General features: G+C 55.0%; 10 protein-coding genes across 10 annotated transcripts; 5 read left to right on the top strand and 5 right to left on the bottom strand.

Annotated features, from left to right (window-relative positions):
• Positions 1-49: 49 nt before the first annotated feature.
• Positions 50-2,876, bottom strand: PUNSTDRAFT_50274 (FAD-binding domain-containing protein). The gene is made up of 16 exons (XM_007380654.1): positions 2,599-2,876; positions 2,391-2,513; positions 2,149-2,283; positions 2,071-2,088; positions 1,940-2,011; positions 1,773-1,877; positions 1,652-1,705; positions 1,426-1,583; positions 1,262-1,370; positions 1,026-1,190; positions 745-954; positions 536-658; positions 438-471; positions 319-370; positions 223-257; positions 50-171 (listed from the first exon to the last, which is right to left on the bottom strand). Exons 1-16 carry the CDS (start codon positions 2,845-2,847, stop codon positions 107-109), a joined length of 1,707 nt encoding a protein of 568 aa, XP_007380716.1. The 5' UTR covers positions 2,848-2,876; the 3' UTR covers positions 50-106.
• Positions 2,877-3,696: 820 nt separating this feature from the next.
• On the top strand, positions 3,697-5,464 carry PUNSTDRAFT_118707 (glutathione S-transferase; the record flags this gene model as incomplete). Its single annotated transcript, XM_007380653.1, has 10 exons — positions 3,697-4,081; positions 4,145-4,177; positions 4,239-4,295; positions 4,358-4,505; positions 4,555-4,609; positions 4,680-4,818; positions 4,872-5,035; positions 5,106-5,201; positions 5,276-5,353; positions 5,408-5,464. The coding sequence occupies exons 1-10, from the start codon at positions 3,955-3,957 to the stop codon at positions 5,462-5,464; spliced, it is 954 nt and encodes a 317-aa protein (XP_007380715.1). The 5' UTR covers positions 3,697-3,954.
• Positions 5,465-5,587: 123 nt separating this feature from the next.
• On the bottom strand, positions 5,588-7,664 carry PUNSTDRAFT_118706 (cytochrome P450 oxidoreductase; the record flags this gene model as incomplete). The annotated part of the gene is made up of 10 exons (XM_007380652.1): positions 5,588-5,718; positions 5,792-5,926; positions 5,993-6,109; positions 6,169-6,250; positions 6,304-6,479; positions 6,664-6,788; positions 6,847-7,114; positions 7,170-7,361; positions 7,423-7,555; positions 7,613-7,664. 10 exons carry the CDS (start codon positions 7,662-7,664, stop codon positions 5,604-5,606), a joined length of 1,395 nt encoding a protein of 464 aa, XP_007380714.1. The 3' UTR covers positions 5,588-5,603.
• A 504-nt stretch (positions 7,665-8,168) lies between these two features.
• Positions 8,169-9,549, bottom strand: PUNSTDRAFT_131364 (uncharacterized protein; the record flags this gene model as incomplete). Its single annotated transcript, XM_007380651.1, has 8 exons — positions 8,169-8,498; positions 8,558-8,602; positions 8,658-8,778; positions 8,831-8,957; positions 9,010-9,112; positions 9,169-9,334; positions 9,390-9,432; positions 9,486-9,549. 8 exons carry the CDS (start codon positions 9,547-9,549, stop codon positions 8,169-8,171), a joined length of 999 nt encoding a protein of 332 aa, XP_007380713.1.
• Positions 9,550-13,245: 3,696 nt separating this feature from the next.
• On the top strand, positions 13,246-14,293 carry PUNSTDRAFT_62167 (class II aldolase/adducin domain-containing protein; the record flags this gene model as incomplete). Its single annotated transcript, XM_007380650.1, has 6 exons — positions 13,246-13,339; positions 13,392-13,537; positions 13,593-13,693; positions 13,746-13,827; positions 13,881-13,967; positions 14,024-14,293. 6 exons carry the CDS (start codon positions 13,246-13,248, stop codon positions 14,291-14,293), a joined length of 780 nt encoding a protein of 259 aa, XP_007380712.1.
• Positions 14,294-14,464: 171 nt separating this feature from the next.
• On the bottom strand, positions 14,465-16,749 carry PUNSTDRAFT_141636 (cytochrome P450; the record flags this gene model as incomplete). The annotated part of the gene is made up of 14 exons (XM_007380649.1): positions 14,465-14,566; positions 14,621-14,761; positions 14,826-14,954; positions 15,007-15,023; positions 15,079-15,143; positions 15,196-15,385; positions 15,441-15,454; positions 15,505-15,616; positions 15,683-15,786; positions 15,858-16,003; positions 16,059-16,247; positions 16,316-16,369; positions 16,428-16,506; positions 16,563-16,749. 14 exons carry the CDS (start codon positions 16,747-16,749, stop codon positions 14,476-14,478), a joined length of 1,518 nt encoding a protein of 505 aa, XP_007380711.1. The 3' UTR covers positions 14,465-14,475.
• A 661-nt stretch (positions 16,750-17,410) lies between these two features.
• On the top strand, positions 17,411-19,998 carry PUNSTDRAFT_82742 (4-hydroxybenzoate polyprenyl transferase). The gene is made up of 13 exons (XM_007380648.1): positions 17,411-17,728; positions 17,782-17,982; positions 18,040-18,123; positions 18,192-18,446; positions 18,507-18,564; positions 18,623-18,722; positions 18,829-18,881; positions 18,944-19,061; positions 19,120-19,208; positions 19,258-19,351; positions 19,409-19,425; positions 19,484-19,740; positions 19,806-19,998. Exons 4-13 carry the CDS (start codon positions 18,396-18,398, stop codon positions 19,902-19,904), a joined length of 936 nt encoding a protein of 311 aa, XP_007380710.1. The 5' UTR covers positions 17,411-17,728; positions 17,782-17,982; positions 18,040-18,123; positions 18,192-18,395; the 3' UTR covers positions 19,905-19,998.
• Positions 19,999-20,180: 182 nt separating this feature from the next.
• PUNSTDRAFT_141634 (cytochrome P450) lies at positions 20,181-22,438 on the bottom strand (the record flags this gene model as incomplete). Its single annotated transcript, XM_007380647.1, has 14 exons — positions 20,181-20,310; positions 20,363-20,503; positions 20,559-20,687; positions 20,743-20,759; positions 20,810-20,874; positions 20,927-21,116; positions 21,172-21,185; positions 21,235-21,346; positions 21,412-21,515; positions 21,566-21,711; positions 21,779-21,967; positions 22,021-22,074; positions 22,129-22,207; positions 22,267-22,438. The coding sequence occupies 14 exons, from the start codon at positions 22,436-22,438 to the stop codon at positions 20,220-20,222; spliced, it is 1,503 nt and encodes a 500-aa protein (XP_007380709.1). The 3' UTR covers positions 20,181-20,219.
• A 1,072-nt stretch (positions 22,439-23,510) lies between these two features.
• Positions 23,511-26,564, top strand: PUNSTDRAFT_131359 (uncharacterized protein; the record flags this gene model as incomplete). The annotated part of the gene is made up of 6 exons (XM_007380646.1): positions 23,511-23,547; positions 23,640-23,999; positions 24,059-25,569; positions 25,628-25,739; positions 25,800-26,344; positions 26,409-26,564. 6 exons carry the CDS (start codon positions 23,511-23,513, stop codon positions 26,562-26,564), a joined length of 2,721 nt encoding a protein of 906 aa, XP_007380708.1.
• A 168-nt stretch (positions 26,565-26,732) lies between these two features.
• On the top strand, positions 26,733-27,592 carry PUNSTDRAFT_82734 (PX-domain-containing protein). The gene is made up of 5 exons (XM_007380645.1): positions 26,733-26,829; positions 26,901-26,967; positions 27,019-27,062; positions 27,115-27,336; positions 27,395-27,592. Exons 1-5 carry the CDS (start codon positions 26,758-26,760, stop codon positions 27,458-27,460), a joined length of 471 nt encoding a protein of 156 aa, XP_007380707.1. The 5' UTR covers positions 26,733-26,757; the 3' UTR covers positions 27,461-27,592.
• The last annotated feature ends 21 nt before the right edge of the window (positions 27,593-27,613 follow it).

Raw genomic sequence — 27,613 nt, 5'->3', positions numbered from 1 at the left:
TCGCGATGGAGTTTCCACGCTGCAGTCACGTTCACGCTCTTTGTCATTAGGTCGATAGCCTCCTGGAAGGAGCCGATTCTAGTACGGATCGTCACCTGCACTCGAGTTATGTGATGGTAGAAGAAGGAAGGTAGCACTGGAAGTCCTTGGACTGCTCGCCCTTCCAACCCACTGTCAGACTGAAATCAGAACCCAAGCGCCCTCCACGTCATGTGTACGCACCGCATTTCCAGCAATCCAGCAGCCCGCGGGGGTCGCTGTAACAGCAGTCAGTCACGCCAGTCTCCCCAGAAAGCGATTGCCACAGGCAGGACGCACTATTTCTTCTTGATCTCCAACAGACGGGGGTAATTCGCGCCCCACCATGACGCTGGAACGGAACGCCTCAGTTCACAAGCGCGTGGCGTGTATGAGAATGTCAAAATCGGTCAACTCACCCTGGTGGTCGCTGTCGTATATGTCAGCCTCGTTCTGGTGTCGCGGTCATCAGTTCCCCGAGGGTAATGCGCGAGAGAAGTCGACGGGATGTGCTCACCATGTACGAGCCCGAGTCGGGAGCGAGCGCCTTGAGCTGGTCAGAGCAATCGTGCCCGACCTTATACGCCGCCTCCTCGTCCGCAATGCTCGCGTTATACGCGAAGAACCCGCCACAGTTAGCCTAACCCCGCGATGTAACTCAGCATCGCGCCCGCCACTTATCATATAAAAGAGAGGGGAAAAAAAAGGGCGCGAGATGAGACGCACATCCCAGAGCGAGGTGTACCACGCCGGCGAGGCCGACGTCGCGTTCGCGGTGGCGTTGTGCAGGAAGGGGGGCACGATCGGGATGTAGGGCGAGAGGCCCTGCTTGACCATGTCGGTGAAGGTGTCGACGATCTTCGCCTGGCCTTCGGTCGTCTCGAAGAGCGAGATCGGGAGCAGTCGCGAGGCGAGGACGACTTCCTGCCCGACGGGCTGTTGTTCGGAACGTATCAGCGACTCGGGTTGGGGGCTGGGAGGGGAATCAGGAATAGGGCGGTACGCACGGTGACGGCGGGGACGAGGTACTTGTTGTAGAACTCGAGCCAGGACGAGAGGGTCTCGACGACGACGGAGCCGTTCTGCGCCTCGATGAAGTCCGTCACGGGCTTCACGCTCGCGATCGCTTCGTCGAGGGTCAGCAGCGGGGTGAGGTTGATGAAGCCAGAGCCCTGTGAATAGTCATCGTACGTAGGTTAGATGGGTATCGACGGAGCGTCTAGAGAGCCAAGGGGATATTCACGGAGATGTGCCCTCCCCACCCCTCTCGCCCCCACTTGAGCGCGTTGCTGATCGTGATGTTGTAGAACTGGCTGAGGCTGTCGACGGTGCTCGTGAAACTGACTTTGGCCCTGCATATGGCATCGTCGGCATAGGATATGAAACACGGGTATGGGATATACATACACTTGCAGGGTCAATCGCGGCTCGACGCGATGCGAGGACTCGAGGACGACGCCGAACGTGCCCCCGCCTCCGCCCCTGAGCGCCCAGAACAGGTCCGGGTTCGTGCACTCGTTCGCGACGCGAAGGACACCGTCCGGCGTGACGAGCTTGAACTGAACCTGGGGGGACGATCCGATTCGTTCAGAACGAAGCTCGAGAAGCCGAGCATGAGGAGCAGGGCACATACGACGCGATCTACGGCGAGACCATATACGGGGGACAGAACGCTATGGCCACCGGTCTATCGTTGAGCAAACGGGCGAGTCAAGCGTTCCTTCGCCGGACGTGAATCGTACAAGAGAGCGCACCATCACGAATCCGCCACTGGCTCCAACCGTCTGCGCGTATCCACCGATGTACGTCACGTTCTGCGCGTCCGCGAATTTATACACGTCGTCGAAGAGGGCGCCAGCCTTGTGACCCAAAAGTTGGTTCAGATTCCTACGCCTCTACGGGCGGTATGTAGATAACTCACCCCGGTGGTGATGACGGGGACGGGTTTAGATCCGTTGCAGTTTTCGGGAACGAAGCTGGCGTTGTACTCCAGCTGTACGCGCAGACGTCTTAGACCGAGCGTCCTTCTTCCTTCTGGTATGGGCCACGTACCGACGTCAACTTCCGCATCTGCGTGCTTGAGGCGTCAACGTGCGTTTCGCAACACCGATTCCACTAGCACGAACGCACCCAAAGCGCCAAAGATCCCTTCTTCGCCGATCGTCCGGCGTAGTCGTGTCCCGAGTTCTTAATCGAAAGCGGGACGCCGTGCGCGGCCGAGAAGCTGAACGCGGCTTGGACGTCGCTCGCTTCTTCCACTGCGATCTGAAGACGAAGAGAGGGATTTCAGGCGCGTCTCAGCGGATGTCTCCAAAAGCCTCCGGGAAAAAACATGGGTGGCGGGGGGGGGGGGGCGGCAGGACCAGACTCACGTAGTACGGCGATACGCCGCCCTGGGCGCAGTTTGCGCCGTTCGCGTAGGCGGTCGGGTCCGTGACGTTGTTCGCGTTCAGCAGACACTTCTCCTGCTCGAGCATGCACGCCTCCCACTGGGGCTAAATCACACACGGCGCGCAAAGATTTTTTCGACGTGAGCTCCCGTCCCGAAGAGAGAGAAAAGGCTGGGATGTATGCGCGCACATTGACGAACGCGTCGTATCGCGCCGAGCGGTATTCACCTGAGGCGTATCCGGCTTGCACGGCGGCGCAGCCCGCGGGGTCGGGCGTGACGCTCTTGTTTTCGTATAGCGAGAAGCACGGGAGCGAGAAGGGTTTGGCGGTGTGCAGCCGGCCGTGGACGGTCGCGTTCAGTGCGGTCCACGCCGCGGGGGAGACCGCGGCCACCGCCGCGTACTGGGCGGCGACCAGCGGGAGCATTACGGCAACCATGGTCGTGGCCCGGGGTGACATGCGGAGCGTCCTTTTTATTCAGGGCAAAAGGGGGAGAAAAGGTGGCGTATATGCGCGATAGGTCTGCCGTATGTATATTATCTTCGACGACGACGAGACTAGCCCGGGTTCAGATTGGCCATCAACGATGACGGCGGCGGCGAAACCCCACTCGTGCCGAGGTTACGACGGGGGGGAACGCAGGGCAACCCGTGCAACGCCGCACGCTTACAATCACGTCCCCTTTCCGCATCGGGTGGGCAGTGGGGGTCTCCGTTTGGGTGGAGATATCGGGACGAAGATAGAGACGGGTGGACGGGGAACTAGGCCAGGTTTGCCAGACGCATCAAGTTCCGGTCGTGATCACTGCCAGAGGCATCAACCGCAAACAGTTCCCGCTGACTTCCCGAAGTCCTGCGCGGCGAGGCCAGATGACACGCAGAGTGGCCGTGGAGGGCGCGTGAAACTCAGGCAATTCGGAATTGTACGCAGCTCGGTGTCGAGAGGGTGGGAGGTCGCAAGGTTACTTATCCGCACTATCGGAAGCCCCTGTACTGACACGCGACGACGGCTGAAGTGGGACGCCGCTAGGTAATGTATTGCACATAGTAGCACATACATGTACCTAGTTTACATGCACCAGTGCTGAAGCGGCGTGTCGGCTGTAAAACAGCTCACGGGGGCCGTGGATGCACTGTGTGCGCCAAGCCGTGCGTATTGACGTGCGGTGCGGCAACCGGCTGTTCCGCTATTGGGACCGCGCCGGAAATATACCTACCTACCTACCCGACGCGCACATGTTTGGTCCCCTCTGCTCCCACACATTTTTTGGGCGGTGAACCAAGAATACGGAGGAACAACGATGGCTGGCGGTCTCTCCTGCTTCTTCACTATCTGTTCCGACCATAGCGCGGACACCGGATGCAGCATGACCCGTGCTCGCAGCAGTGAGCGCTCGACCTGGTAATATTGGTTGATACGGCGGACAGTGACGGCACTAGCGAGTGCTTGTCCCGATATCTCGCTTGAGCTCCTCGTCTCATCGAAGCGTGGACGTGGACTTGTCAAGCTCGATCCACTGCGGATCCTGCAATACCAGCAACAATCATGAGTTCTACCGACTTGACGGACCCCGCCAAGTTCAAGCTCCAGGCGGACGGAAGCCTGAAGCGCCCTCAGTCCGCGTTTCGCGACTGGATCGTTCCGGGGAGCGGCAAGTTTGAGCCCGAGAAAGGTGCGGTCGCTGCGCGTAACGATACAGCCGAGATTGCAACGCTGATTCAGGAGAACTTTCCAGGGAGGTACCACCTCTATGTATCCCTCGCCTGTCGTGCGTCATCGGTTCATACCCGATATCGCACCCCGCCGTGACTAAGGACCGGCTATTGCAGCTTGGGCCCACCGCACTCTGATCGTACGCAAGCTGAAAGGCTTGGAGGAGATTATACGTGTGCCGCCTCGAACTCCTGGCAGGAGTGACTTGCGCTGATATCCTCGTTCCATGTCGCAGCCATCCACGTCGTCTCCCCGCACCTCGGCGAACACGGATGGCCCTTCGCGAGCGCCGATCCTTACCCCGGCGCCGACGTCGACCCTCTATTCGACGCGAAGCACATGAAGGACCTCTATCTGCGAGTCGACCCGCAGTACCAAGCGAGGTGCACACGATCCAGAGCCGCGGTTCGCGTCGCTGAGACCATGTGCTAGATGCTCCGTACCTATGCTATGGGACACCAAGCTCTCGACGATCGTCAACAACGAGGTACTCGCTCATCTGTCCGACTTTGGCTTTCGCGCCCGTCTCACGCTTTCTCTTCCAACCCCAATCGCAGTCCTCCGAGATTATTCGCATGCTCTACACCGCCTTTGACGCGCTCTTACCAGAAAGCGTCGCCTCCCTTGATCTCTACCCGGAAGCGCACCGCAAGGAGATCGATGACATGAACGAATGGGTGTACGACACCGTCAACAGTGCGTCCTTGAGCATCGCTCTCTCCCCTCCCTCGTCCTGATCGGCAGCACAGACGGCGTCTACAAAGCCGGGTTCGCCGGCACGCAAAAAGCGTACGAGGACGCCGTGCTGCCGCTCTTCGCCTCGCTCGACAAGCTCGAGCAGACGCTCGAGGGCAAAGACTACCTCGTCGGCGACCGGCTGACCGAGGCCGACATACGGCTCTACCCGACCATCGTCAGTCCCCCTTCTCTGCCCCCTCTCTCTCTTCGCCCCCGTACATAACTTCCGCACCTCACCCCCCCAGATCCGCTTCGACGTCGTGTACGCCACCCACTTCAAATGCAACATCCGCACCATCCGCAGCGGCTACCCCAACCTGCACCGCTGGTTGCGCAAGCTCGTGAGTGTCCCTGCAAGCTTCGAGTGACCATTCCCCACCGCTGACCGTGAGCCGATCTTGCCCTTTTGACCCAGTACTGGACCGTGCCGGCGTTCGGCGAGACAACGAACTTCGACCACATCAAAGTGCACTACTTCTGGTCACACCCCATGGTATGGCACCCACGTCGACCTCACGGCGATGGTAACTGATGCGTGCGTTCGTAGATCAACCCTCATCGGATCGTACCAGTGGGCCCGCTCCCTCACATCCTTTCTCTCTGACCGCACCCACGACCGTATACGCAAGTATTCTTTGTATTTGTATCACGATAACCCTGTGGATATATATAGTTTGTGATGACGGGAGAGCCCGCGTTCTATGTACAAGTGTTGCAGAGAGGGGTTCAACTGTTGCTGATCTTCACAGTTTGTCAGCGTTGCTCGGCGGAGGTGGGAGCTCGTCCCAGACCGCCTTCATGAGCCGCGCCTTCTCCGGCGACCGCACGGCTACGTCAAAGTTGAACGGCTTGGGGTGACTGTCGAACAACGAGGAAGAAACGATTGTCATCAAACACGTCTCGCGAATGCTTGCGAGGTAAGGTGACGTACCACACAGTCCCGGGGATAAACGACTCTCGGGGATCGACCGGGCTCTGGTCCTCGCACGAGAACGTGAAGGCCGAGAGGCACATCGCGATGGCCAACGAGATCGTCGCGTCCGCGAGCTCGAGGCCGGGGCACCGCCTGTCCGTGTTCAAATCGCTTAGCAGCATGTCCTCGACGACGACGACAGAGAGCGCCGCGGCGTACCTCCGTCCGAATCCGAACACGTAGCTCCTCGGATCGAGCTGGGGATCCGGCCCGAGGAAACGCTCGGGCTTGAACGCCATCGGGTCATCGTAGTTGTCCGGGTCATGCGCTATCAGCCTGTCGCGCGGGATTATGCTTAGCTCCTCTGCTGAGGGAAGTCTTTAATCCGGTCTGACCACAAGTTGCTCAACACGATCGATCCGCGCGGGATGAAGTACCCGTTGTAGACGTCGTCGTCGGTGGTCGCATGAGGTATCCCTGGTGTGGACATCATTAACCTATTCTCTTCCGTGGGAAAGACGTGTGCGCACCCATGGGTCCGATCGTGTGCCATCGCAGGAGCTCCGTGTGCAGTGCGGCGACGTACGGCAGTCGCTCCAGATCGGCGAAGGTCGGGAGGCGCGAGGTGCCGACGATATCGTCGATCTCTTTCTGCGCCCGAAGCTGCACATCGCGGTTCTTGACCATGGCCAGGAAGAAGGCCGTCCTGAGTAATGCGATTCACGTTGAATCCCCGCGCAAGATATCCCATCTCGGGAGAAAAACCCAAACTCACAAGGTAGCGACGACCTGATCCGTCCAAGCATTAAAGGTCAGTAACGCCGTGAGAGACGCGTTTTGCCGCAACCCACAGTATCGGTCCCTCCGCCTGTAATCAAACAGTCAAGGACCCGGAACATGAACCTGTATGCATGGACTTGCCGTATAGCGAGTTGGCTGCCCATTTGATCGATTCTTCGTCTTCTTTCTCGTTGATGAGGGTAGATGTGAAAGAGGGAATGGCTGAGCCGGAAGCCTACAGGCAGGATGTTAGCCACCGAATATGGTCCGAAAACCCCGTCTCCGATACATGCCATCTCGCGTTTCACAAAATCATGCGGACGGTTGGCTTGCTCGAGGTTCGTCCCCTTGAACTCGTTGAGGGTCTTCGTGAACTTCGAGCCTAAGATCCAGGGAGGCAGGCGCCGCAGGGACGGGAATATGTCGACGAGCCAATCTCCCGGACGCGTCGCGGCGTAGAATTGCTGCGCGGCGGTTTCCACCAGGGTGACGAGCGGGTCGGGACGGGAGGTTTCCATGATATAACCATGACTGAGCTGGAGGTGGATGCTCCCTACGGCGCTACGGACAGCATTTGAGCGACAAAGCTAACTGCATCGGCGCGAATCTCGCTCACACCCGAAGATAGTGCAGAATTTGGGATGGGTCATCCTGAACACGTGCAAGGAAATAGCGTATTTCGCGCTCCTGGATAGGCTGATGCCGGGAGATCGCGGCCTTCGTCCCTATGTATCGGTAGACGAGTTTCCGCATAGACTTGAAATGGTCATTGTAGGTTGAGAGAATCATCTGCCTGTTCCATCCTATCCTATGCCCCAGAGTCAAGTCACTCCGCGCGACATTTGTTCTTATCCTCGAGGACCACGTACATCTCGCCTGCGAACTGCAGGACTGGCCGCCCGGAGTACGCGGCGGACCGAGTCTTGAGCATGTCATTCGCTACTTCGAGGGTGTTGAGTATAACAATAGTTTGTCCCAGAACATTCACAGCGCTGATCGGTCCTAAACGATATTACTTGAGAATCTCGCACTGTGGGCGACGGAACTGCAGTAACGTACCATACACGTCCTTATGCTCCGCCCAATGCAGCCATTCGTAACTTTTTGGCATCCGGAGTACATTTCCAATTATTGGAAGACCAGACGGCCCAGGCAAGGGCTTGTATGCGCCATAGACGATTCTCCTGTATAAAACGGTCGCGACGGTGGTGACTGCAAGTGCGATGGCGAGTGTGGGAATCGCCCCGGCTAAAGAGAGCATCGTTATCCGCGCGTGTGGAGTGGGCACCGTCACTGTCAGGCTTATCCGCGACCACAAACTCATCTCGGGATTATATACGTTCGGTAGCTGCTGATCACACTCCTATCGGGCGGCCATTGACGAGGCAACAACACTGTCTCACGAGTGTAATGATTGAGGCGATCAGATTCTCCGAGACCATTACGGAGCCTGTGTGTGCGTTCTGCGCGGAAAGTCTAATAAATACACAACAGAGTGCAAGGTACAGCATTGGTACAGCATTAGGTCGATAAAGATACAGTCAAGCGGCCTGGATGACTGGAATAATGCGCGCCAGGCAATGTGAAACCACGTCATGGAGTTTACGTATGGCGTTTACACCGAACCGTACGCCCCCAATTGATTCGCCTTGGTCAGGTCGCTATCTGTCTTGACCAGGTCCAGTTCCAACGTGCCTCCGTACTCTTGCATGGAGTCGAGCGGGCCTGAGGCGAATATCGGGCCCCGCGAGGCGGTGATGCTTGTGGCACCAGTGTTCCCGGATTGGGCGAACCGGAGCTGGCTGCCCACATACGTCCGTCCGCTCGCTTGCTGCGACTCGTGTTGCCTTGTTGAATGGCTCCCAGGAACCTTCTCAAAGTGGACGAGGACGATGATCAAGGTTGGAAGAAGGCCCATCAATGGCGTGTACAGGTTTATCACCACCTTATTCGAGTTCCGTTAGCCCGTGAGACAGCTGGGGATAGAGTTAGAAGATCGCGTACATGGATGCCCGGGTTCGCAATCTGGTCGAGGATGACGGTGATGATCTTTCGTGGGAGATTAGCATCCGTCAAGATGCGGTGCATGCCTATGAGATCGCACCTGAACGGCCGTGAAAATGAAACCGCTCTCGATGAAAAGCAGCATGATGCCCGTGTAGCTGCGCGCGCTGATGGTCCCACTGTTCTTGCCCAACACCTTGCGCGTCGTCCACTGCATGTACCTGAGAGTATACCGTCAACCTCCGCACTACCCGGATTATGGGATAAACTCACCCGATTCTTCCTGCAATCAAAGCTGTACATATGATGTTGTTGACCATGGTGAGGATCGAGGACGGTAATGCGAACACAGTAAACGAGTTTGATGTTGACACTGCTGCGGAGGAAATGAAGTTGAAAGCTGTCATAGACGTATGAGCAAGGGTTCAGGCACGCCGGTCAATGAAATGTACCTGTTTCAAGCAGAACCGCAATCACTGGTATGACGATGACCCAGTAGTTGTACGACCACACAACCCAAGCCCTCCATATCAGAATACAGTCTCCACTGGCGGACTGCGACCAGTATCATCAACGGCATGTGGTAGTTGAGCCTATTCGTAGCTGCTTACCAACAGAGAGCCGACGATTGTCCGTGTCTGCACGTTTTGCAAGGAAACCACTGTCTGCATACTCTGCACTACTTCAAGAACCATGTGCGTGGTCACCAGAGCATACATGAACAAAGAGAGGTAGAGAAGCGCGACGAGCGACTTCTGCGCGCCTCGGCGCCGAGCACTGAATAGAGAACGCGTCAGACATACCGCTCCGCATCAATACCGGATCGTCTTACAACAAAATATAGACCACCACCACCTCGAGCACTGTATATATACCTATGATCCGGGTAAGCATAATGTTAGAGTTGCGTCCGATGGCTCTTACTCACCGAAGAAGAAAGACTCGGTGAACATACTCGCCATGGCGAGCTGGAGTGCTGTAGGTGGTGCCATCGTTGCTCACGTCGACGTCGGTATGGACTCCGGCAATACGGGTCCAGCATGCGAAGCGATATCTTATATGTCCAGTCGCAGCGAATGTCGTGAGACGTCGAAGTCCAATCTGGGACCTTGTGTTTGGCAGTTCCTGCTAACCATGCAGATAGAATCAGTTTCGTTCTCCTTCGCCCGTAATCAGTGGTCCTGATGGGACCTCCGTCATACACTAGGTCCGTTTGATATGTTCACCGCCGAAGACCGCACCAATTGGCTCAGTATGTACTCGTTTCTCATGAATGCGCTGCGTGCTCCACAAAGCAAAGAGCATCTTCCTCCCATGGCGATATGAAAATCGCTGTGGGAACGTGCGACATTATCTGGTGTCGGCTAGATTAGAGCTAGGCTGGAAAAGCAACGACGCCTTATTAGTGGTCAGAGTTAGCGTCCGCTCCATCTGATCAAGATCACGGCATCAAAGCGAGGATTCGGAAGCAGTTGCGAACGCTTCGGACCATCACAGGAGACCGCGAAGCGCGAGAGGTTGTGAGCACGTGAGTCGGCAACTCCAGCTCCTGCTCCGGCTTTCAACCGGTTTACTTAACGCTTTCCCATCCGAAGATCACGAAGTATCGGCAATCTACCTACCTACCTCCTTATGGCTGTACTGATTACATGATGCTGTGCGCCCAGACATTGTCTCTCAGATCTCAGGCTGAAAACGCCGGATATCATCCATCGCGCAGCTGCAGTGTGGGCAACGGGAAGATACAACGCATATGGATGTTTCGCTTTCTTCTCACCGCGCTGGCTTTACCGGTACCAGTGATGCTCTGATAGCTGGCGCGCGAAGGTTCTCCATAACGAGGCTTCTGAATAAACTTGCTGTGCAGCTCGTAGCTCCATTACGTAGAGGGCGTATGTATGGGCCAGCAAAAACAAAATGGATTTCATACGAAGGAGAGGGTAAAGCGGTAAACCATATACTTGTATATGCAGCTGTCCTCGAGAAGAGGAGATACGGAAAGGATTCGGTGATTTTTAAAAGTTGCTTTACATCATGCCCATATCGTGCAGTTATGAAACTTAGGTGGGAGTCATACGGCCAGCTTTTCCCAGCACACCTGCATCTTCGGCATGGCTCATACATTCAGTCGTGCGCAGTGCCTTGGATCCGGCCATGCAATTACTTCCTTGATGCTGACCATCAGTTTTTCGCTTCCATATGTGAATGTTGGGCTCAATAGACCTTGGACAACTCCCGCCCGCTGCTATACATTAATGACGTTGGGACGGCGTCGCAACCACCTAGTAGCACAGAACTGCAATCAATGAAATTTCGTCCTAATGCATATAAGATTCGCCATCTTTCGATACACGACACATCACCCTCTCAGCTCTGAACAAGTTAACACAATGAAGCACGAACTCGTTTTCTCATACCTGGCTGCGTGTTTCTTTGGGACTCGCTGATTGCGCCGCCTCACCGAGCGAGCGCTCTCGACCTAACCGCCATCGTCACCGACGCTGATAACTACTCGGCGATCGAATGTTGACAGCTCGCCGCGCCTTTCGTGACTTCCACGTCCGCAGGCACCGCCGGCGCAAGTGCGCTCCAACTCGGGAACCTTGCGAACGCGACGTACGGGTTTTTGCCTCCCGCACCACAGTATGCATCCGTTCCACCGTCCCTCCCGCTGCGCTGATCTATCATGTCGTCACCTTGATGAATCGCGCGTTTCATTAGATTTGTTCTTTTCTTGTCCGACCTTGCCGTCGTGACACTGCCCCACAGTTCTGACGAACTCTCTCGGAGGCCGCAACGGCCTGGTGATTGCCGTAGACACCGTCGGCACTGGTCACAACACTACATACCCGTCGGGCGAGCAAACCATCGGGATATCCACCCCTTTCGAGGGAGGTGTAGTTCCTGCGCATACTGTCCTACCATGGGGCGTGCACTGGGGGTCAGATACAGCTCTCCAGTCTTCGACATGAGACAGGCCTCGAGTGCGCGCCTGCAGGCGTGTGCTACGTTGGATCAATTTGGTCATCTACGGCGGCGATTATTCAGTAGTCTGCGCAATAACCGTTCTTGCGCTATGTCACTCATCCGTTGTGTATCAGATTTTGCTCTGTTATTCCAAATGCCAAACCGCAGGATGAAGCTATGTAAGTATGCTCCTTGTTGCCTGTCGGGGAATTCAATATACTGTAATTTTACGACCTTAGGTTCGGTCCGCCCCCAGGGGGACAGGGGACAGCTGCAAGTTCGGGCCCGTGGGAAGTTCACAAACTGACTGTAGTCAGTGTGCAATATTCTCACAGTAGGAGATACAATTCCCACGGTCAGTTCAAGGCCTGGATATTGGTGGCGGGACAGGGGACAACATGTGAAATTAGGTTCAGTTCAGGTTGCCAGGGGACAGGGGACGAACCTAAGGTCGTAAAATTACAGTAGTTTCACATTTAACTGAGGTTACAGGAGGACCGATTGTGGAATTATCTTGAGGGATGAACGATTGCGTAAGGGCAGCGTCTCGTCTTGCTATGATTTGGAACGCGCTGTAACATTACGTCAGCCGCAAACATTTCCTAAAACACGAGTTGCGATGCAACGTCCAGTCGATTGAGCGGCGGCACAAAAAGACATCGTCCGGTAGACAGCTACCACACATAAACCGGGCGATGTGCCGATACGTCAACGATGAGCAAGTGCATTCCTATCTCAAGTCCCTCTATCTCCCCAACATGGATTGAGCACAGTCCAAACCAACGTTCGATATCATCTCGTAACCGGAAGTCATACCCCGGTGCAGATTATCAGAGCTTCAGATGCTTCCGTATTCGCGGTACCGAAAACATGACAGATCCTGTTCGTATCTTCGAGCTCGTTCGCCTCTGCAACACCCCGTTGGTGAAAAATGTGACGAACAAGGAAAATATCCACATGTATTTCAGGCAACGCTAACCGGGAGCAAATTGAAACAATTTCATTGGCGCTCGGCTGCCTCGGCGAGATGTGCCACAAAGTTTTCTCACAAGCAGCACGTGCCCCTAGCTCCGGGAGCTCCGGCTACCTGCTTACCGGTTGAGGAAAACCGTCAAGCTCAGGATATCTAACTTACCGACCATTCACCTCCTTACCCACAGCGCTGTGCTACATCAGTGCGTCCGGAACTCGAAGATGATCTGGCGGTCTGTGGTGCCGTGCGCGAAGTTGTTCTGAGCTAGTCTTGCAACTTCCGTGTTATCTCCAAGGAGATCGTTTGTCGTCCTGGGATGCGGCTATGTCGGCGTCGAGAGCTTTAAGTCTGCGATCGATATTCGGCTATCTTTTTCTACGAGTGTCATGGTGGGCTGGAGGGAACATATTGACTACGGTGCGTTGGGCATCGCCCTGGGCTTCGGTCATGCAGCTCGGAATTCATCGATCAATCTCAGAAGGTTCCACTTGGTTCATTCCGTACATATGCACACAGCGCTGGGACCGGGATAAGCTATGACTAAGCAGAATCATCATGGAGATCAACGCAAGTTCATGCATTAGGCCGAACGCTCTTTGAACTTGGCCAAGGTCTTCGAGTCAGTCCTCTCGAGTGGCATCGTTTCCGAGCGTCCCAACTGTCGTACACCATGAGTTCATCCACCGTGAATGGCGAAAACGGGCAAAGTGCCGAAGTGCCCGACGATAAGGCGATCCAGGCGAAACTCATGGCTATCCTACCCAAGCCGCCTACCTTTGACGATCCCTACGAAGAGCGAGCCTTTCGCAAGTTCAGGCTCGCGCAGACGTACAGGATCTTCGGTGAGTGGTCTAACTCTATGAACATCCACCATTATCTGAACCTCGTGTTCAGGAAAGCTTGGCTATGACGAAGGCTTTGCGGGACACATAACCGTTCGCGATCCGGTCTTGCCGGGCCATTTTTGGGTCAATCCGCTCGGATTACACTTCAAGCTCATTCAGCCCAAGGATCTTCTCCTCGTGAATTCAGCAGGACAGGTAGAAATTGTTTCATTCCCAATTAGAGGGAAGCGCTGATCACTTTCATTTCCAGGTAATCGAGCATGGCGAGAGGCAAGCGCTCAACACGGCCGCTTTCATGATACACTCAGCTATCCATCGCGCTCGCCCAGATATCACATGTGCCGCTCATAGGTAGGTATTCTCATGCTTCAGGAGGGAACTTGCTTGAACAACCGTCCCGCAGTCATTCTATCTATGGCAAGGCTTTCTCTGCGACCGGTCGGATGTTGGAGCCGATCTCACAGGAGAGTTGCGCCTTTTACGAGGTCAGATTTCGTGCAGTCAATCGATTTCGGCCATATATTGACGTAATCTTAAGGATCATGCGGTGTACAGTGCATACAGAGGCGTCGTGCTCGGCCACGAAGAGGGCCAGGCCATCGCCAAGGAGCTGGGAAGCGCCAAGGTTTGTAGACAGGCTCGCCAGGTGGACATGCCTCCTGACCCCCATCTTCCGCCCAGGCCATCATCTTGCGCAATCACGGCATCATCGCCACCGGGAACACGATAGAAGGCGCGCTGTACTTCTACCTGTGCCTCGAGAAGGCGTGCCGCATCCAGCTGCTGGTAGATGCGGCGAGCACGAGGGGGCCGCCTGTGCTCATTGACCCTGAAGAAGCTAAAGCGACTAGTGCGAAGGTTGGAAACCCCTTCGCTGGGTGGCTCAATGGCCTTATCGAGTACGAGCTCCTGGAGGCCGAAGAGGGTATATCGTGGAAGGGAAAGGAATGAGTCATGATACGACGACGCTCCTCTTGTTCATTTTAGCTTTCATGAATAGATCACTACTTTCGACGCACGTTTGACAAGATTTACGTTCATTGCTTGGCATTCATTGCAAATATACATATAAAGTTCCGGGAGACAAAGAATTGAAGCACAGGTATTGTGCAAATCAGTGGCGAGAGGATACCTCACTCCTGTGCACGCTCAGTGTTCTGTTCGATGATCTCTGCAACCTTCGGGTGCCTTGGGGTTATCTTACATGCGAACGGAAGCGGAGTTCTGCAACGTATTCAGTCATTTATCGCCGAGCACCACGGCCGGCGATAGACTCGCCTGATCGCCCCTGACGTGAACGCAGGTTTCGGAACGTCCTCTTCTTTGTCGCCAATAGGGGCGACCTCGAAGCACGCCAAGATACACGCCACTGCGAGCCAGACGGACGCATGTGCGAAGTTGTGGCCGGGGCAGCGGCGCCTGACAGCCGCAGCATCAGAAAAACCCTGTTCGGAACGTACTGCATTTAGGGAGGATATCTCACCTGCCGAATCCGAAGACGTAGGTTTCGGGGTCAATCAAGCGAGCGTGAACCGCATCCGTTGTTTGCATGAATCGCTCCGGGTGGAAACTGAACGGATCCGGATAGAGTTCCTCATCGTGTAGAATGCCCCTGCAGCACGATTAGTATCGATTACCGACCCATTGCCGTGATCGAGGCGCACCAAATGTTTGCCAGACACTGGTTGGAAGCGTATAAGCACAAGTTTGCTAGAATCAACTGCGGTTCAGCTTACCCACGAGCCCTTTGGGATCACTTTACCCTCATACACATCGTCCTGGATGAGACGGTGCGGAACACCTGAATTCGGGTCAGATGACGAGGTTGCAAGCATAGAGAGAGTCCAACTCACTCAGAGGGATCGGAGTTCCCCATCGCAGAACTTCCCTATAGACGGCCTCAATGTATGGCAGCCTGTCGCGATCGGCAAGGGTCGGGAGTCTTCCTCTTCCAACGACGGCGTCGAGCTCCTCGCCCGCCCGGCGGCAAATATCGGGGTTGATAGTCAGAGCCAGAATGAACTGTTTGATCGCAACGGCGCTCTATGACAGACACCATGAGTACCATGCGCTCGTCATACGACGCAGCCGAACGTACCGAATCAGAGCCGGCTTATTATCACATCAGTACAACGCAGTGACTCGCATTAAACGACACTCACGACCGTAAACCGAAGTTGCGATCCATTTGATGTGTTCCTCGATCTTGGCGTCGGCCCTAGGTCCGTCTTCAGGGTTCAACATAGCGCCGCACAAGCAATCTCGGTTCGATTCCTGTGTGTTGCCATGGGTTCAACACGTGCCATTTCTAGCCCGAACTTCGAATAGAAAGAGACGCACGAAGTACTTCCGGAGTTCGGCATAAGGCTTGTCAACCCAGTCTACCACTTTTGCTCGCCAGGCCGCAGCTTTGCGATGGAAGCTGAGGAATGGGATGTATCTCACTGTGCAACGGGGGGGGGGGGGGAGTAATTAATCGCGATGATTGGACATTTATGCACAACCGTTCACGCACGCGCCGGAATGAAGTCTACAAGCCAGCCACCGCGGATAGCAACGCTGGATGCAGCCATGAACTCCTCCGCGAGGAGGACGAACGGGTCGTAGTCGCCCTGGACAGGATATCCGTACAACGTCATGAAGTATAAAGCAGTCGACATCCTGATCGACACGCGTGAGTCAAGGCCATTGTGAGCAAACAGACATCAAAACATACCTCCGGATATGCTCGGAAAACTGGTCTGGCGTTTCAAGGAGCTGTTGGAGGAGCAGGTGTGTCTCCTTGGATATGATATGCTCCCATTTATTGACTGCTCGGATGTTGAGCACCGTGCCCATAAGCTTGCGTTCAAGACGGAATCGCTCTCCAAACGGAGTGTTGGGCACCAGCTTATCCAGTCCAATGCTGTAAAGGTCCCATGAACATCCGTGCAACGGGTCCTCAGAGCTCTATCTGTACAATGTCGCACTTACATCCCGCCGGCCAAGGGCAAGTACGGTCTATCAGAGTAGAGTGCGCTGCGTTTGCTATGCGATACGTCGAAGTTAGCGCCAGGGTCTCAGGGTTCAAGTCATGCTCGCTTACTCAAGAAGCTCCGTCACGGCTTTAGCCCCGTTGATGAACACGAACGGCGTACGAAACACGCGAAGGTACGTGAGCTCCCCTGATACGTTCATAATCAGCATCGTGAACGCTCGCCTCCGCACGTACACTGCTCACCGTATTTCCTCCCCCATTGCTTGATGGAGGCTGGGTCATCCAGCGCTGTCATGTCCAACAGGTTGCCGATAATCGGAAACCCAGAGGGTCCGGGGAGTCGACCATGTCTTCTTCCTCTGACGTAGACGACCAAACCAAAGAACAAAGCTAAGAAGGTCGCAACCTCACCATACGGAATAGAGACCATTTCGATGCCGTGCTCGAGGAGTACCAACAACCAATGGATCTACCAGTGGTTGGATGCGGACGCCGTCTTCTTATGGTGTCACAGCTGGGAATCTCAGCGCACGCTCTCCATGTTCGCTGACAGAAACGTTTCCTTCGAAACCTAGTGGCATTGCGTCGAATATTGGTTGTAGGCCTCGGCATCTTCCTCACACTCTCTTTGAGAGTGGAGTGCTCTTGCCTCTGAGTCGTGATTCCGCGCTGTTCGTGAGCGTGTCCGCTGCTCCATACCGAGAAGCTCAAGCCAGTCTCAGACATTGCCACGTGGTAATCTTCCGTTCTTCGGGTTGGACGGGCAACTATTGAGTACTTGCTCGCTATCTGTCTCATGGGTTGACAGTGGTGATCACGAAGTACAGCGAGCCCGGGTTCCTAGACCGCAGCACCGAACGTGGAGTCGCACGAGTACGTAGGCGCTGCAATGCTGTACCCACCGTCCAGAGCCAAGTGGTGGGCATTGGGAACATCCGGGAAAGGCGGAAGTCATGCGCTGATGCCTCCGACTTGGCCCCCGCTGCCGCCATTATTTGGCTTTATTTGGCCAACGCATACTGCCTCATTCGGTCGGCGGCGTGCATTTTCATCCAGCACCGCAGGCTGCTTTCTTTCTGATGGAGGTCGCCAAATGTTCTTCCACGGCTCGGTAGCTCTCCACAATTTCATCGTGGCACCCAAGCGGCAAGTCACTAGATGTCACCTGAATCTCCGGAGTCGAAATCGTTTGGCAAGACTCGATTGGATAAAGCTGTTATCGTGCGTATATGCACTACTCTATACGTACTTAGCTCAACTGCCACGGCGAAATCATCTTGGGCGGCGAATACATACACATCATCTCCTATCTCCGCGTGCATATCTTTTGACCTTCAACGCTTTCCCTCGGTATCAACTCGGCATCGTCATTGTCGTGACTGTAACGCGCCAGCTGGAGGTATGGTATGGTGAGGGAATCGATGATCCGCGTGGCAATGCACGTTTGATCATCACAGTGAAGCTTGCTGCCTACCTTCTATCAGGGTCCGCAACGGCGTTGTCTGCTCAAAAGCCGCTCGACGAGTCTCATCAGGTGGATGCTGTTGGAACTCAGGATAATGGGAGAATGATCTCTCGGGCATGTGGACGTCATCTGCACGAAGGTGCTGACACCCATCATATTTAGGTATGGCTAGCCCGTTTCCATTGGATAATTGCTACAGTACGCCGGACGGTCCTATCGTTACATACCGAAGCTGATGATTGGACGATGCATCAGAAAGTGTATTTTCGAATGGAAGACATATTTGCCCAGTTCTAGGCTGTACCGCTGCGGTCTATTCTTGACAAGGCGCATAGATCCGTGCGTCTCAGTTCCTATCGCCGGATTTGGGTCGTGACAATCTTATCATCTGCTGCATTGACCTTAAGCTACCGTGAGGTGCCATAACCAAAGAACGTTTGTGGAATCTCCGTGAAGGGATCTTTGGCAGCTGGCGATGAACTTCCTGGACTGCGAGTGAGGTCTCCCACATTTAAAACGGGAGCTCTGCCAGTGCACCTGGCTGCTTGCTTTTCCGTATATTACAGCAATTTGAACCTGCGGTGCCCCATTGCTGGCCATCTGCCCACGATATGCCTGTCGGTCGCTCCCGATCTACCTTCTCCCAGACGATCAGGCCATGGGTGAGCGCCGCGATATGTCCATACACCACTCCCCATTCATACAATTGACGGCCGTCCAAGATCGAACTCTCGCGTCTTCCCAAGTTCGCTGGAACGATGGTCTTGTTCTGGCCGTTCGGTAAGAGGCTCCATCTTCTATCCCTCAGAATCGCACCGCTAAGGCGTCGTTGCCGTAGCATGGTCGCTCACAATGCTCGCTCGGTCCGAGCACATGCCGCTGTATACGTTCGTCGCTTATCTGGTAACCGGGTTCATCGGGGCAAGCCTTCTCCATAGGTATGCGATATTGTTTTTGTTGCGCGATCACGGACTAATCGTTTGTTTCGCAGTAGGGTTCTCTGAACCGCTCATATGTTGGGACATCACTCATTTTATCCATAGGCGCAGGCTGCATCTGGAATGATATACTCGATCGCGATTTCGACCGGCAAGTCGGTAGGTGGATCTAGATGGATCGACATACCTTCTCTTACTACGTGCCTAATCCGCACACACAGAACGCACCAAGCACCGGCCTATCGCAGATGGAAGGATATCCGTCCAGGGTGCCCTCGTATTCCTTGCTATACATCTTTCAATCCTCACAATGATGGTCTGGGATCTGAACCCGCTCGCGTACGTGCCCTCTCAGTTCTACGCCAAATGTTGCGACAGGATACTGAGTCTTGTGCAGCTGGAAGCTCGGAATAATCTCTATCTTCGTGCTGCCGGGGATATATCCCTTGATGAAGCGGGTGACGTACTGGCCTCAAGCATGGCTAGGTATGTTGATCACTCTCCCCTGCATACAGACTACCAATGCCATATACAGGCCTGGCCATGAACTGCGGCGTGCCGATGGCTGCTGCTAGCGTCACCGGTGAGATAACCAAACAGGCGCTTATCCTCAGTGTCGGCTGCTGGGCGTTAGTACCTTACTCTTCATGTCGGCGAAGCACCTATCTCACTCTTAACCCCCTCAGGTGGACGATGTGGTACGGTACGCATAATTTACCTCGAAGTAGTCCCTATAACCCTGTATCCTCATCATTTCATAGATACAATCTACGCGTGCCAGGACATGCGCGACGACGTGAAAGCGGGGGTGAAGTCGACCGCCCTGCTATTCGCCCAGTACACCAAACCCATCCTGTCCATCTTCGGGGTGATGCTCCTCGGTTCCCTCGCCCTGTGCGGCGTGCTCATTGAGGCGGGAATCCCGTACTGGACGGTCTCCGTCGCATGCGCAGCGTGGCTACTCACGCGCGAGCTAATCCAGGTGGACATCATGAACCCAGCCAGCTGCTGGCAAACGGTACGTGCAGCCTGGGGTGTAATCGTTACTGTTGATGCAACCGCTGATCTCTCTCTCGCTTCCAGTTCCATCGCAATGGGTTCACGTTTGGAGGCGTCGTATTCGCTGGTTTGATGGCGGATTATGTTGCGTCTGAGCGAGGCTCGCTCCTTAGCGCGTACTGAGATCACGCCGCCGGTCTGGTAATTCACTCGTCCACAAAAGCGGTCTCTACCATAGCGAATGTGTTCATTGTACCAATCGTTAAATTGCATCCCGTCAATCGTCCTATCTCGATCTGCTGTGGGAAGTTCCGATTGGTACGTGATCTTGACATGATACATGAGTGGCCCGGGTTGACATGGTGTCGCTGAGCCCTAACCTTCACGCTACCTAGAGGACAAAGCACGGACTCCTTAAGCTCTATAATGTTTCCTTACACAGATCAACCGGACTAGAACCATTTATCAGATAAGATAAGTACAAAGCTGTCGCCAATCTCAATCCGTCGCGCTTGGGTTATCCTGTTCGATCAGCTCGGCAACTTTCGAGTGCCTAGGGGTTATCTTGCATGCGAATGGCAGAGTATTCCTATGATACGTTCAGTATATCAACGTAGACTAGTGCACGATCGCTGACTTGCCTGATAGCCCCTGGAGTGAAGGCAGGTACGGGAACGTCCTTCTCGTTGTCGCCGATTGGCGATATCTCGAAGCAGGCCAATATACGTGCGATGGCTAGCCAAACGGACGCGTGCGCAAAATTGTGACCAGGGCAGCGGCGTCTTTTGGTGTTATGTCAGACTGTGCGGCAGCCGGGAGATACGACTGAATGCTCACCTGCCGAAGCCGAACACGTAGGTTTCGGGGTCGATCATCCTGGCACGAGTGGCGTCTGTCTCTTCCATGAAGCGCTCTGGGCGGAAGTTGTGCGGGTCGGGGTACAGATCGTCATCGTGGAGGATGGCCCTTCAACGAACACATGAGCATGGCATCCCCTGCGTAACAAATCCCGCCAGCGTACCATATGTTTGCTAGACACTGGACTTGTCATCAGTACAGATGAAGTCGACGTTGATAGGTGGACGAACCCAGGTGCCCTCGGGAAGTACTTGATCCTCGTACACGTCGTCTTGTATGAGACGATGCGGGACGCCTGCGATGCTATGAGCACAACTGTAGCATACGTAGGACGACGCGGAACCCACTCAGCGGAATTGGCGTTCCCCATCGAAGGACCTCCTTGTAGACGGCCTCGACGTAGGGCAGTTTACTGCGGTCGGCGAGACAAGGAAGCCTGTCTCTCCCTATAACCGCGTCTAATTCCGCTCCTGCAAGGCCGCAAACCTTGGGGTATATGGTCATAGCGAGGATGAAGTGCTTGAGGGCAACAGCGCTCTGTTCAGTTGGCCTCAGCTCTGAGCTGCCACTGAACGACCGCGTCTCCACGCACCGAATCGGAACCAGCTCGAGGGGCGTCAGATGTTGTTAGATAGAAGGACAGTGACACGCTTACCACCGTACACAGAGGTCGCAATCCATTTGATGTGTTCTTCGGTCTTAGCGTCAGCTTTCGCCTCTCCTTCAGGATTCAACATCGCGCCGCAGAGACAATCTTGGTTCGACTCCTGTCAGGGGAATGAGACATAATTTGAGCTATCATTAGCCCATATAAGAGATATCATCGACGTACGAAGTACTTCCGCAGCTCGTTGTACGGTTTATCGACCCAATCTGGCACCTGCGCTCGCCATTCGGCGGCTTTGCGATGGAAGCTAAGAAATGGCACCCATTTCACTGGCAAAGACATCAGTCGCTGAGCATGCATGATCAATTTACCGACGCACGAGCTGGGATGAAATCCACTAGCCAGCCCCCTCGGATGGCGACACTGGATGCAGCCATGAACTCCTCTGCGAGGTTGACGTATGGATCATCATCGCCCTGAATACGATATCCGTACAGCGTCATAAAATACAACGCCGTGGACATCCTGCGAGATGGAGACAAGACGTTGCGTTAGCCGTGGAACGTCTGGGGGACAGAACGTTAAAGCTTGCCTTCGCATATGCTCCGCAAACTGGTCTGGCACCTCCAAGAGCTGCTTGATCAGCACGTTGGTCTCCCTCGTGACGGTATGCTCCCACTTCGTAACGGCGCGGATGCTGAGCACGGTCCCCATCAGCTTTCTTTCCAGTCGGAATCGCTCTCCGAGAGGAGTGTTAGGCACGAGCTTGTCCAGCCCGACCCTGTTGATAATGGTCAGTATGATAGCGAGGAGCATGCTTGCGGATGGACTCACATCCCACCAGAAAAAGGCAAACCAGGTCGATCGGAGTACAGAGCGCTCCGCTTGCTGTCAAAAAAGGTCAGCGACGTTGCTGAGGCATTTAATAGTGTTCTGACTGACTCGAGAAGTTCTATGGCGGCCTTTGCTCCATTGATGAACACGAAAGGCGTACGAAACACTTGCAGGTACGTGAGCTCTCCTGAGGAAGGTGCGTTAGCAGCTGTATCACCCTTAGTTTGGCGTTCGAATATCACTCACCGAACTTCCTCCCCCACTGTTGGATTGTTGCTGGGTCATCAAGCGCCGCCATATCGAGCAGATTACCGATGACAGGCAATCCCGTCGGTCCAGGTGGGCGCCGTGACTTCTTGGTCCAAGCGTACACGACCAAGGCAGTACATATCGCCACGAGCGTAGGCGTATCAAACATCGACCGTATCATCGTCAAACTCATCTGTGTTTGAATCGCTTTTGTGGGGGGAAGGCGTCAACAGGATAGGATGAAGCACTATGATATCGAATGTCTAAGCGCCGTCGAAAGCAACCGGAGAGCCTTGTGAGAGTAACAGGTACATTTTGATTCGACGGGCCCGATCCGGCACTCGGCCGTGATGTCTCGGGCCTACTTAGATGGCCACGCTTCTGCCTCCGTAGATCACGGCAGCGAGTGGTGAGGCTAAGCCTGACTGGTAAATGATGCCCACCACGATCTGGAGATAAGTAACCGGTGTGGGAATATGGAAATCATTGCGCATGCCGCAAGTTCTCGCATCTGAGGTTTGAACGTTCTGATCTCGAAGTCCTTGATCTTGCCTTCGTCCGGCCTTGAGGCAAAGATGGTAGAGGATGGTAGTAAGGACATGCAAATCTTCAAGCACAATGACTTCTCTGATCCCCGGGCCCATAACTTAGAACATGCGGTCCGCAATCCATACCCTTGTCGTGGTCATGGCACGCACATTTGAGCCCATTGCTCCACGACTTCCTTGTCGATCGATGTTGGTGGTCCACTGAGCAGCGTGCTGGCGCGTTTCCAACCGAAGGAAGCGCAAATGTTGCCGCTTTGCCTTTGACATTTCTCGTCTTTTCGTGGGGCCGGGAATGAAAGCACCAGTATGCAGCGACGGCATAACGCGAACACGGTAGCTGGCGAAGTGGCAACATCCCTGTGGCTATGCTCACCATGCTTTGGGTGGATGACTGACTTCGTCCCGCAATCCTCGCCGTGACTCTTTGCTTGTTTTTCACTTGGCTTGTTGTCGATATTGTGATCTGTACCGCTCCTTGCACCATTCTAAAAGTGCCCTAGAAATCTCTCTTATACTGCATCCATCGGATCGAACGGCTTGTAAGTCATGGCCCGAGGCGGCAACAACAACCATAGGGGCGGACGCGGACGGGGATCGCCCATGCCAAATCGTGGAGGGGGACGTGGGGGGCGAGGCAGGGGAGGAAACCGAGGCGGCAATTTCAGAGGAAGAGCGAGGGGCGGGTATCGCCCGATGGACGAGGTTGAGATCGACATTCAGCTGTATAATGGTGAAACTCCGCTCTTTGAACGCTCTCATCCACTTTTTATCAGGCCAACTACTTCTTTATCAGTTCTTGATCTAAATAATACTATTGCGTAGGCCCATCTACTCCTCCATATCGTGGATTCGATAGCCCGCGAGGCCGCGGAGGTCGCGGTACCTTCAACACTCCAGGCGGTTACGATTCAGGACGGAACACGCCTCGCGGCGGCTTCCCTGGCCGTGGACGGGGCCTCATTGACACATTCGAGCGTCCTGGAAGCGAAGGAAGAGGCCGCGACCGCGGTTTCGGTCGCCGCCTCCAAGCAAAACTGGGTGCTGGCGCACCGCTTTCAAAGGTGTTGAACGAAGACCGGCCGTACCTCAAGCCGATTGTATTTGTGAGGTCGGTATACACTGCGACGCTATTCAAAGAGGAGCACGCCGAAGATATTCTGAACGCTATAGTAGAGGATGTTGGTGAGTAACGCATATACTCGAGATCGAAGCCTGATCTGACGGTTCCTCCTGTGCTACAGCGGATACAGAAGCCGCACATGTACCGACCGCGAAACACGTCGATCGCGTGTTCGGCACTGGCGGGGAACCCTCACAATCCGACTCCGAAAAAGAGGGCGACGAGGAAGAAGACATCGAGGAATACGACTTCGCGGATATGAGCCGCTTGAAGGAGGAGTTAGACGCGGCTGCAGCGCAGCAGGCCGTCCCGCGGACTTCGCAAATCAACGCGACGCAGCAGGACTTCACTGGATTCTGGATTGACACGACGCCTGTTGTCCAGTCGACATACACGCAACCTCATGCACAACATGGCGCGGGTCGCCCCGCATTCTTCGTCGATACGACGCCTATGCCTTCTCATGCTGCTGGATGCGTCGGCGTAGATGTGGACCGCGTCTCGGGAGACGCGCTCGGACTTCCCTCTCCAGACGATGAAATCATAGTCTACGTCGCGCCCCACCCTCGGTCTCACCAAAGCACATCACAAGCACCCAAACTAGATGCAGACGCAGAAACGGAGCTCGCGCCAGTCCCTACAACTTCTGTTCTCACCGGTACGACACAATTGCTATCCGACACCAAACCCGACATACACGAGCGGATGCGGACGCCTCCACCCGATCCGCCGACGGTCGCCGATATCAAGTTCACAGTGCTTGGTACACCGAATGCGCCCTCGCGTACCTCGCGCGGGCCACGTCCGCTACGCACGCCGCGTGCTGCCGTCATCGGTTCGAAGGTGTTCAAGCGCCGTACGCGTAATGCCGGACAACGAAAGTTCGGGTTTGGAATGATGGGGGCTGCACTGGAGGAGCAACAACTGCGGCTCGAGCAAGAGGAGCGGATGCGGGGTGACCCGCGCAAGGGCGAGCAGAGGAGGGGCGATTCGGACGTGGACTGGGGCGACGATGTGTCGGCGGAGGAGGACGTAGGCACGGGGGATATGCAGGTGGACGACGGGTTGGACGGCGAGGCGATGGCAAGGTTCGTGACGGGCATGAAGAAAGGCGGAGGGGAGTGGGTAACCATGGACGACGTGGCGGATGTGCAGAAGTTGAGGCAGGAGGATGAAGAGCAGGAAGCAGGTAGAGGAAGCAGCGGCGAGGACGAGGGTGCGGCGAGCGACGGCGCAGATAGCGATGAGGAAGGGAAGGAGATGGATGCCGTATTTGACGCGGAGGAAAAAGTGCTCATTGCCGAAGAAGGAGTGCACGGGCCTGCCGGTACTGACTCGCGAGAAGCAGTGGTTGGGGAGGGGGAGGAGGCAGAGGATCACGATGGTGATGGCGATGATGACGAAACTGAGTCTTCTGACGACGATGTCGACGTTTCGCCGAAAAGCAGCTTCCAAGCTCGGCTCGAACGTCTCCGACAGAAGTCGCGTGGAAAGAAGATCGTCAGTCAAGATGATTTTGAGGAGAGCGAGGGCGAGGATGGCGAGGACTGGAGCTCGGATGACGGGAGAGACGACTTTGACTCGCGCTTCACGTGGGCGGAGAGGGACGAAGACCTCATTCAGGGCATCCAGGTCAGACCATAATCGCACCAGTCACAGAAAAGACGCATTTTGACATCCCATGACATAGACATTGCTTGAAGAAAACGAGGGTATACTCCACGGCCGCGATCGCAAGGCGAAGAAGGAAATCTTCCGTGCGATTTGCGATGGAAATCTCGAGGGGATTGCTGAACCGTCACGTACGTTCTCTTCATTATTTTGTGACATTATGTCGGCCAGTTGCTCACAACGTCTTGCAGGGCGGAAGAAAGACCAGTGGAAAGATTTACCTCCCGAGTTGCAAGCGCAATGGAAGAAGGACCGCGAGAAGAAGGCGGAGAGAAAACGCATGCGGGAGGCACTACGCCTGGAGGAAGCTGTCGACCCGCTGGCACCAAAGAAGGGCGGCAAGAAAGGCCGAAAGGCTTCGAAAAGGGCGGCCGCGCTGGGTCTCGACATCCCCAACGCCGTCGTCGACCTCGCGAGCCTCGAGACTCAGATTCGGAGGTTCATCACGAACCTGGGCCAGAACTCCATGGCGCTCCCTCCGATGGACAAGGAGTCCCGCAAGCGCGTCCACGAGCTCGCTGGCGCGTTCAATCTCAAGAGTCAGAGCAAAGGGCAGGGCTCAGGCAGGTATACGACATTAATTCGCACGTCGATGACGGGTGTAGCGATCAAGGAGAAGAAGGTCAGGGCACTAGTGCGGCGTAATGGAGGAGGTGAAGACAGATTTAACGCACCCAATGGGTTCAGGGGCGGGGGCAGGGCACCTAAGCACCGCGAAGGAGATGAAGTGGGCAAGGTACGTTTTCGTCCTTTTTTGGGCTCCCCTTTCGGTGTGCTCATAGAATGTACAATGAATATAGGCTGCGCCCAAGATTTCTGCGTCGAACATGGGTTTCCAGCTGTTGGCGAAAATGGGTTGGTCGGAAGGGCAGAGAATCGGCGTTAGTGGCGGCTTGGCTGCCCCGCTGACGGCCGTTATCAAAACCACTAAGCTTGGTCTTGGAGCGACGCGCTGAACCCTTGTGTACTTCCTTGCCTTCGCCGTAGTGTATGTAGGAATTATCATTGTACTCTGCCGCAGTCCTGGAGCCAACTCGCCGCAGCCTTAACAGCCTTCAGTGGCTGTACCGTACGCTATCGCCGTTGATGTCGTCGGTCGCGGCTCGTGTGCTGCAGGTTCGCCTCTGACTTCTTCCGTCACCACTGACGATGACCACCCCTTCGCCTTTCGCCCGTGTCCCCGCGTTCGATGAGCCCCGTCTCTCCGGGCGGGCGCAGACTGTGCGTTGGTCGTCTAACGTGTCAACGTCTAATGCCGAATGACGAACTAGTTGTCGCACCCCCTTGGATAGATCGAGGAAATGTACAGCGTACCAGAGAGTTTCTTGGAAATTGAAGTACGCAACCCCCAGACGCATGGTGTGTGCTATATTTCTAGGTGATGCGAGCATAACTCAGGTCGTAAGACAGGCTTTGGTCGGAAGATGTACACCGACTACGAGATTGTGACCAAGGTTCGTCGTTCACCTGGTGCTTTCCCTGAGCGTAACTGATTCGACCCCTTAGACCAACATTCCGGCATTCAAGCTCCGTCATTCGCTTGTTCGCCGTCGTTACTCTGACTTTGAGGCCTTCCGTGATATCCTCGAACGCGAGTCCACCCGCGTGAACATCCCTCCCCTCCCGGGCAAGGTCTTCACGAACCGTTTTTCAGACGAGGTGATCGAAAGCCGGCGCGAGGGTCTGGAGCGGTTTCTGACCATCGTTGCGGGCCATCCCTTGCTTCAAGTGCGTCATAGTGTTCAGGTTCTGACGCATATGACTGACCCGTTTCAACTTGCTGTAGACGGGAAGCAAGGTCCTCTGCGCATTCCTGCAGGATCCTGCTTGGGACAAGTCCCAATGGATCTGAATGACGTATCACTTGACCGACCTCCCATGAACCTCCTATCGCTTCGCTATCATGCCGCACTCGTGATTGTTGCACACTTTCTCCTGTATTCATACGTTGGATATTATTTTTCTAGAACACGACACACTCCGCAACGTCCCAAAGAGCGGCATT

The sequence above is a fragment of the Punctularia strigosozonata genome (genome assembly GCF_000264995.1).
Source record: "Punctularia strigosozonata HHB-11173 SS5 unplaced genomic scaffold PUNSTscaffold_3, whole genome shotgun sequence".
Taxonomy (NCBI): Eukaryota; Fungi; Basidiomycota; class Agaricomycetes; order Corticiales; family Punctulariaceae; genus Punctularia; species Punctularia strigosozonata.
Note: the sequence above shows the minus strand (reverse complement) of the source record. Positions and strands in the feature narration are given on the sequence as shown.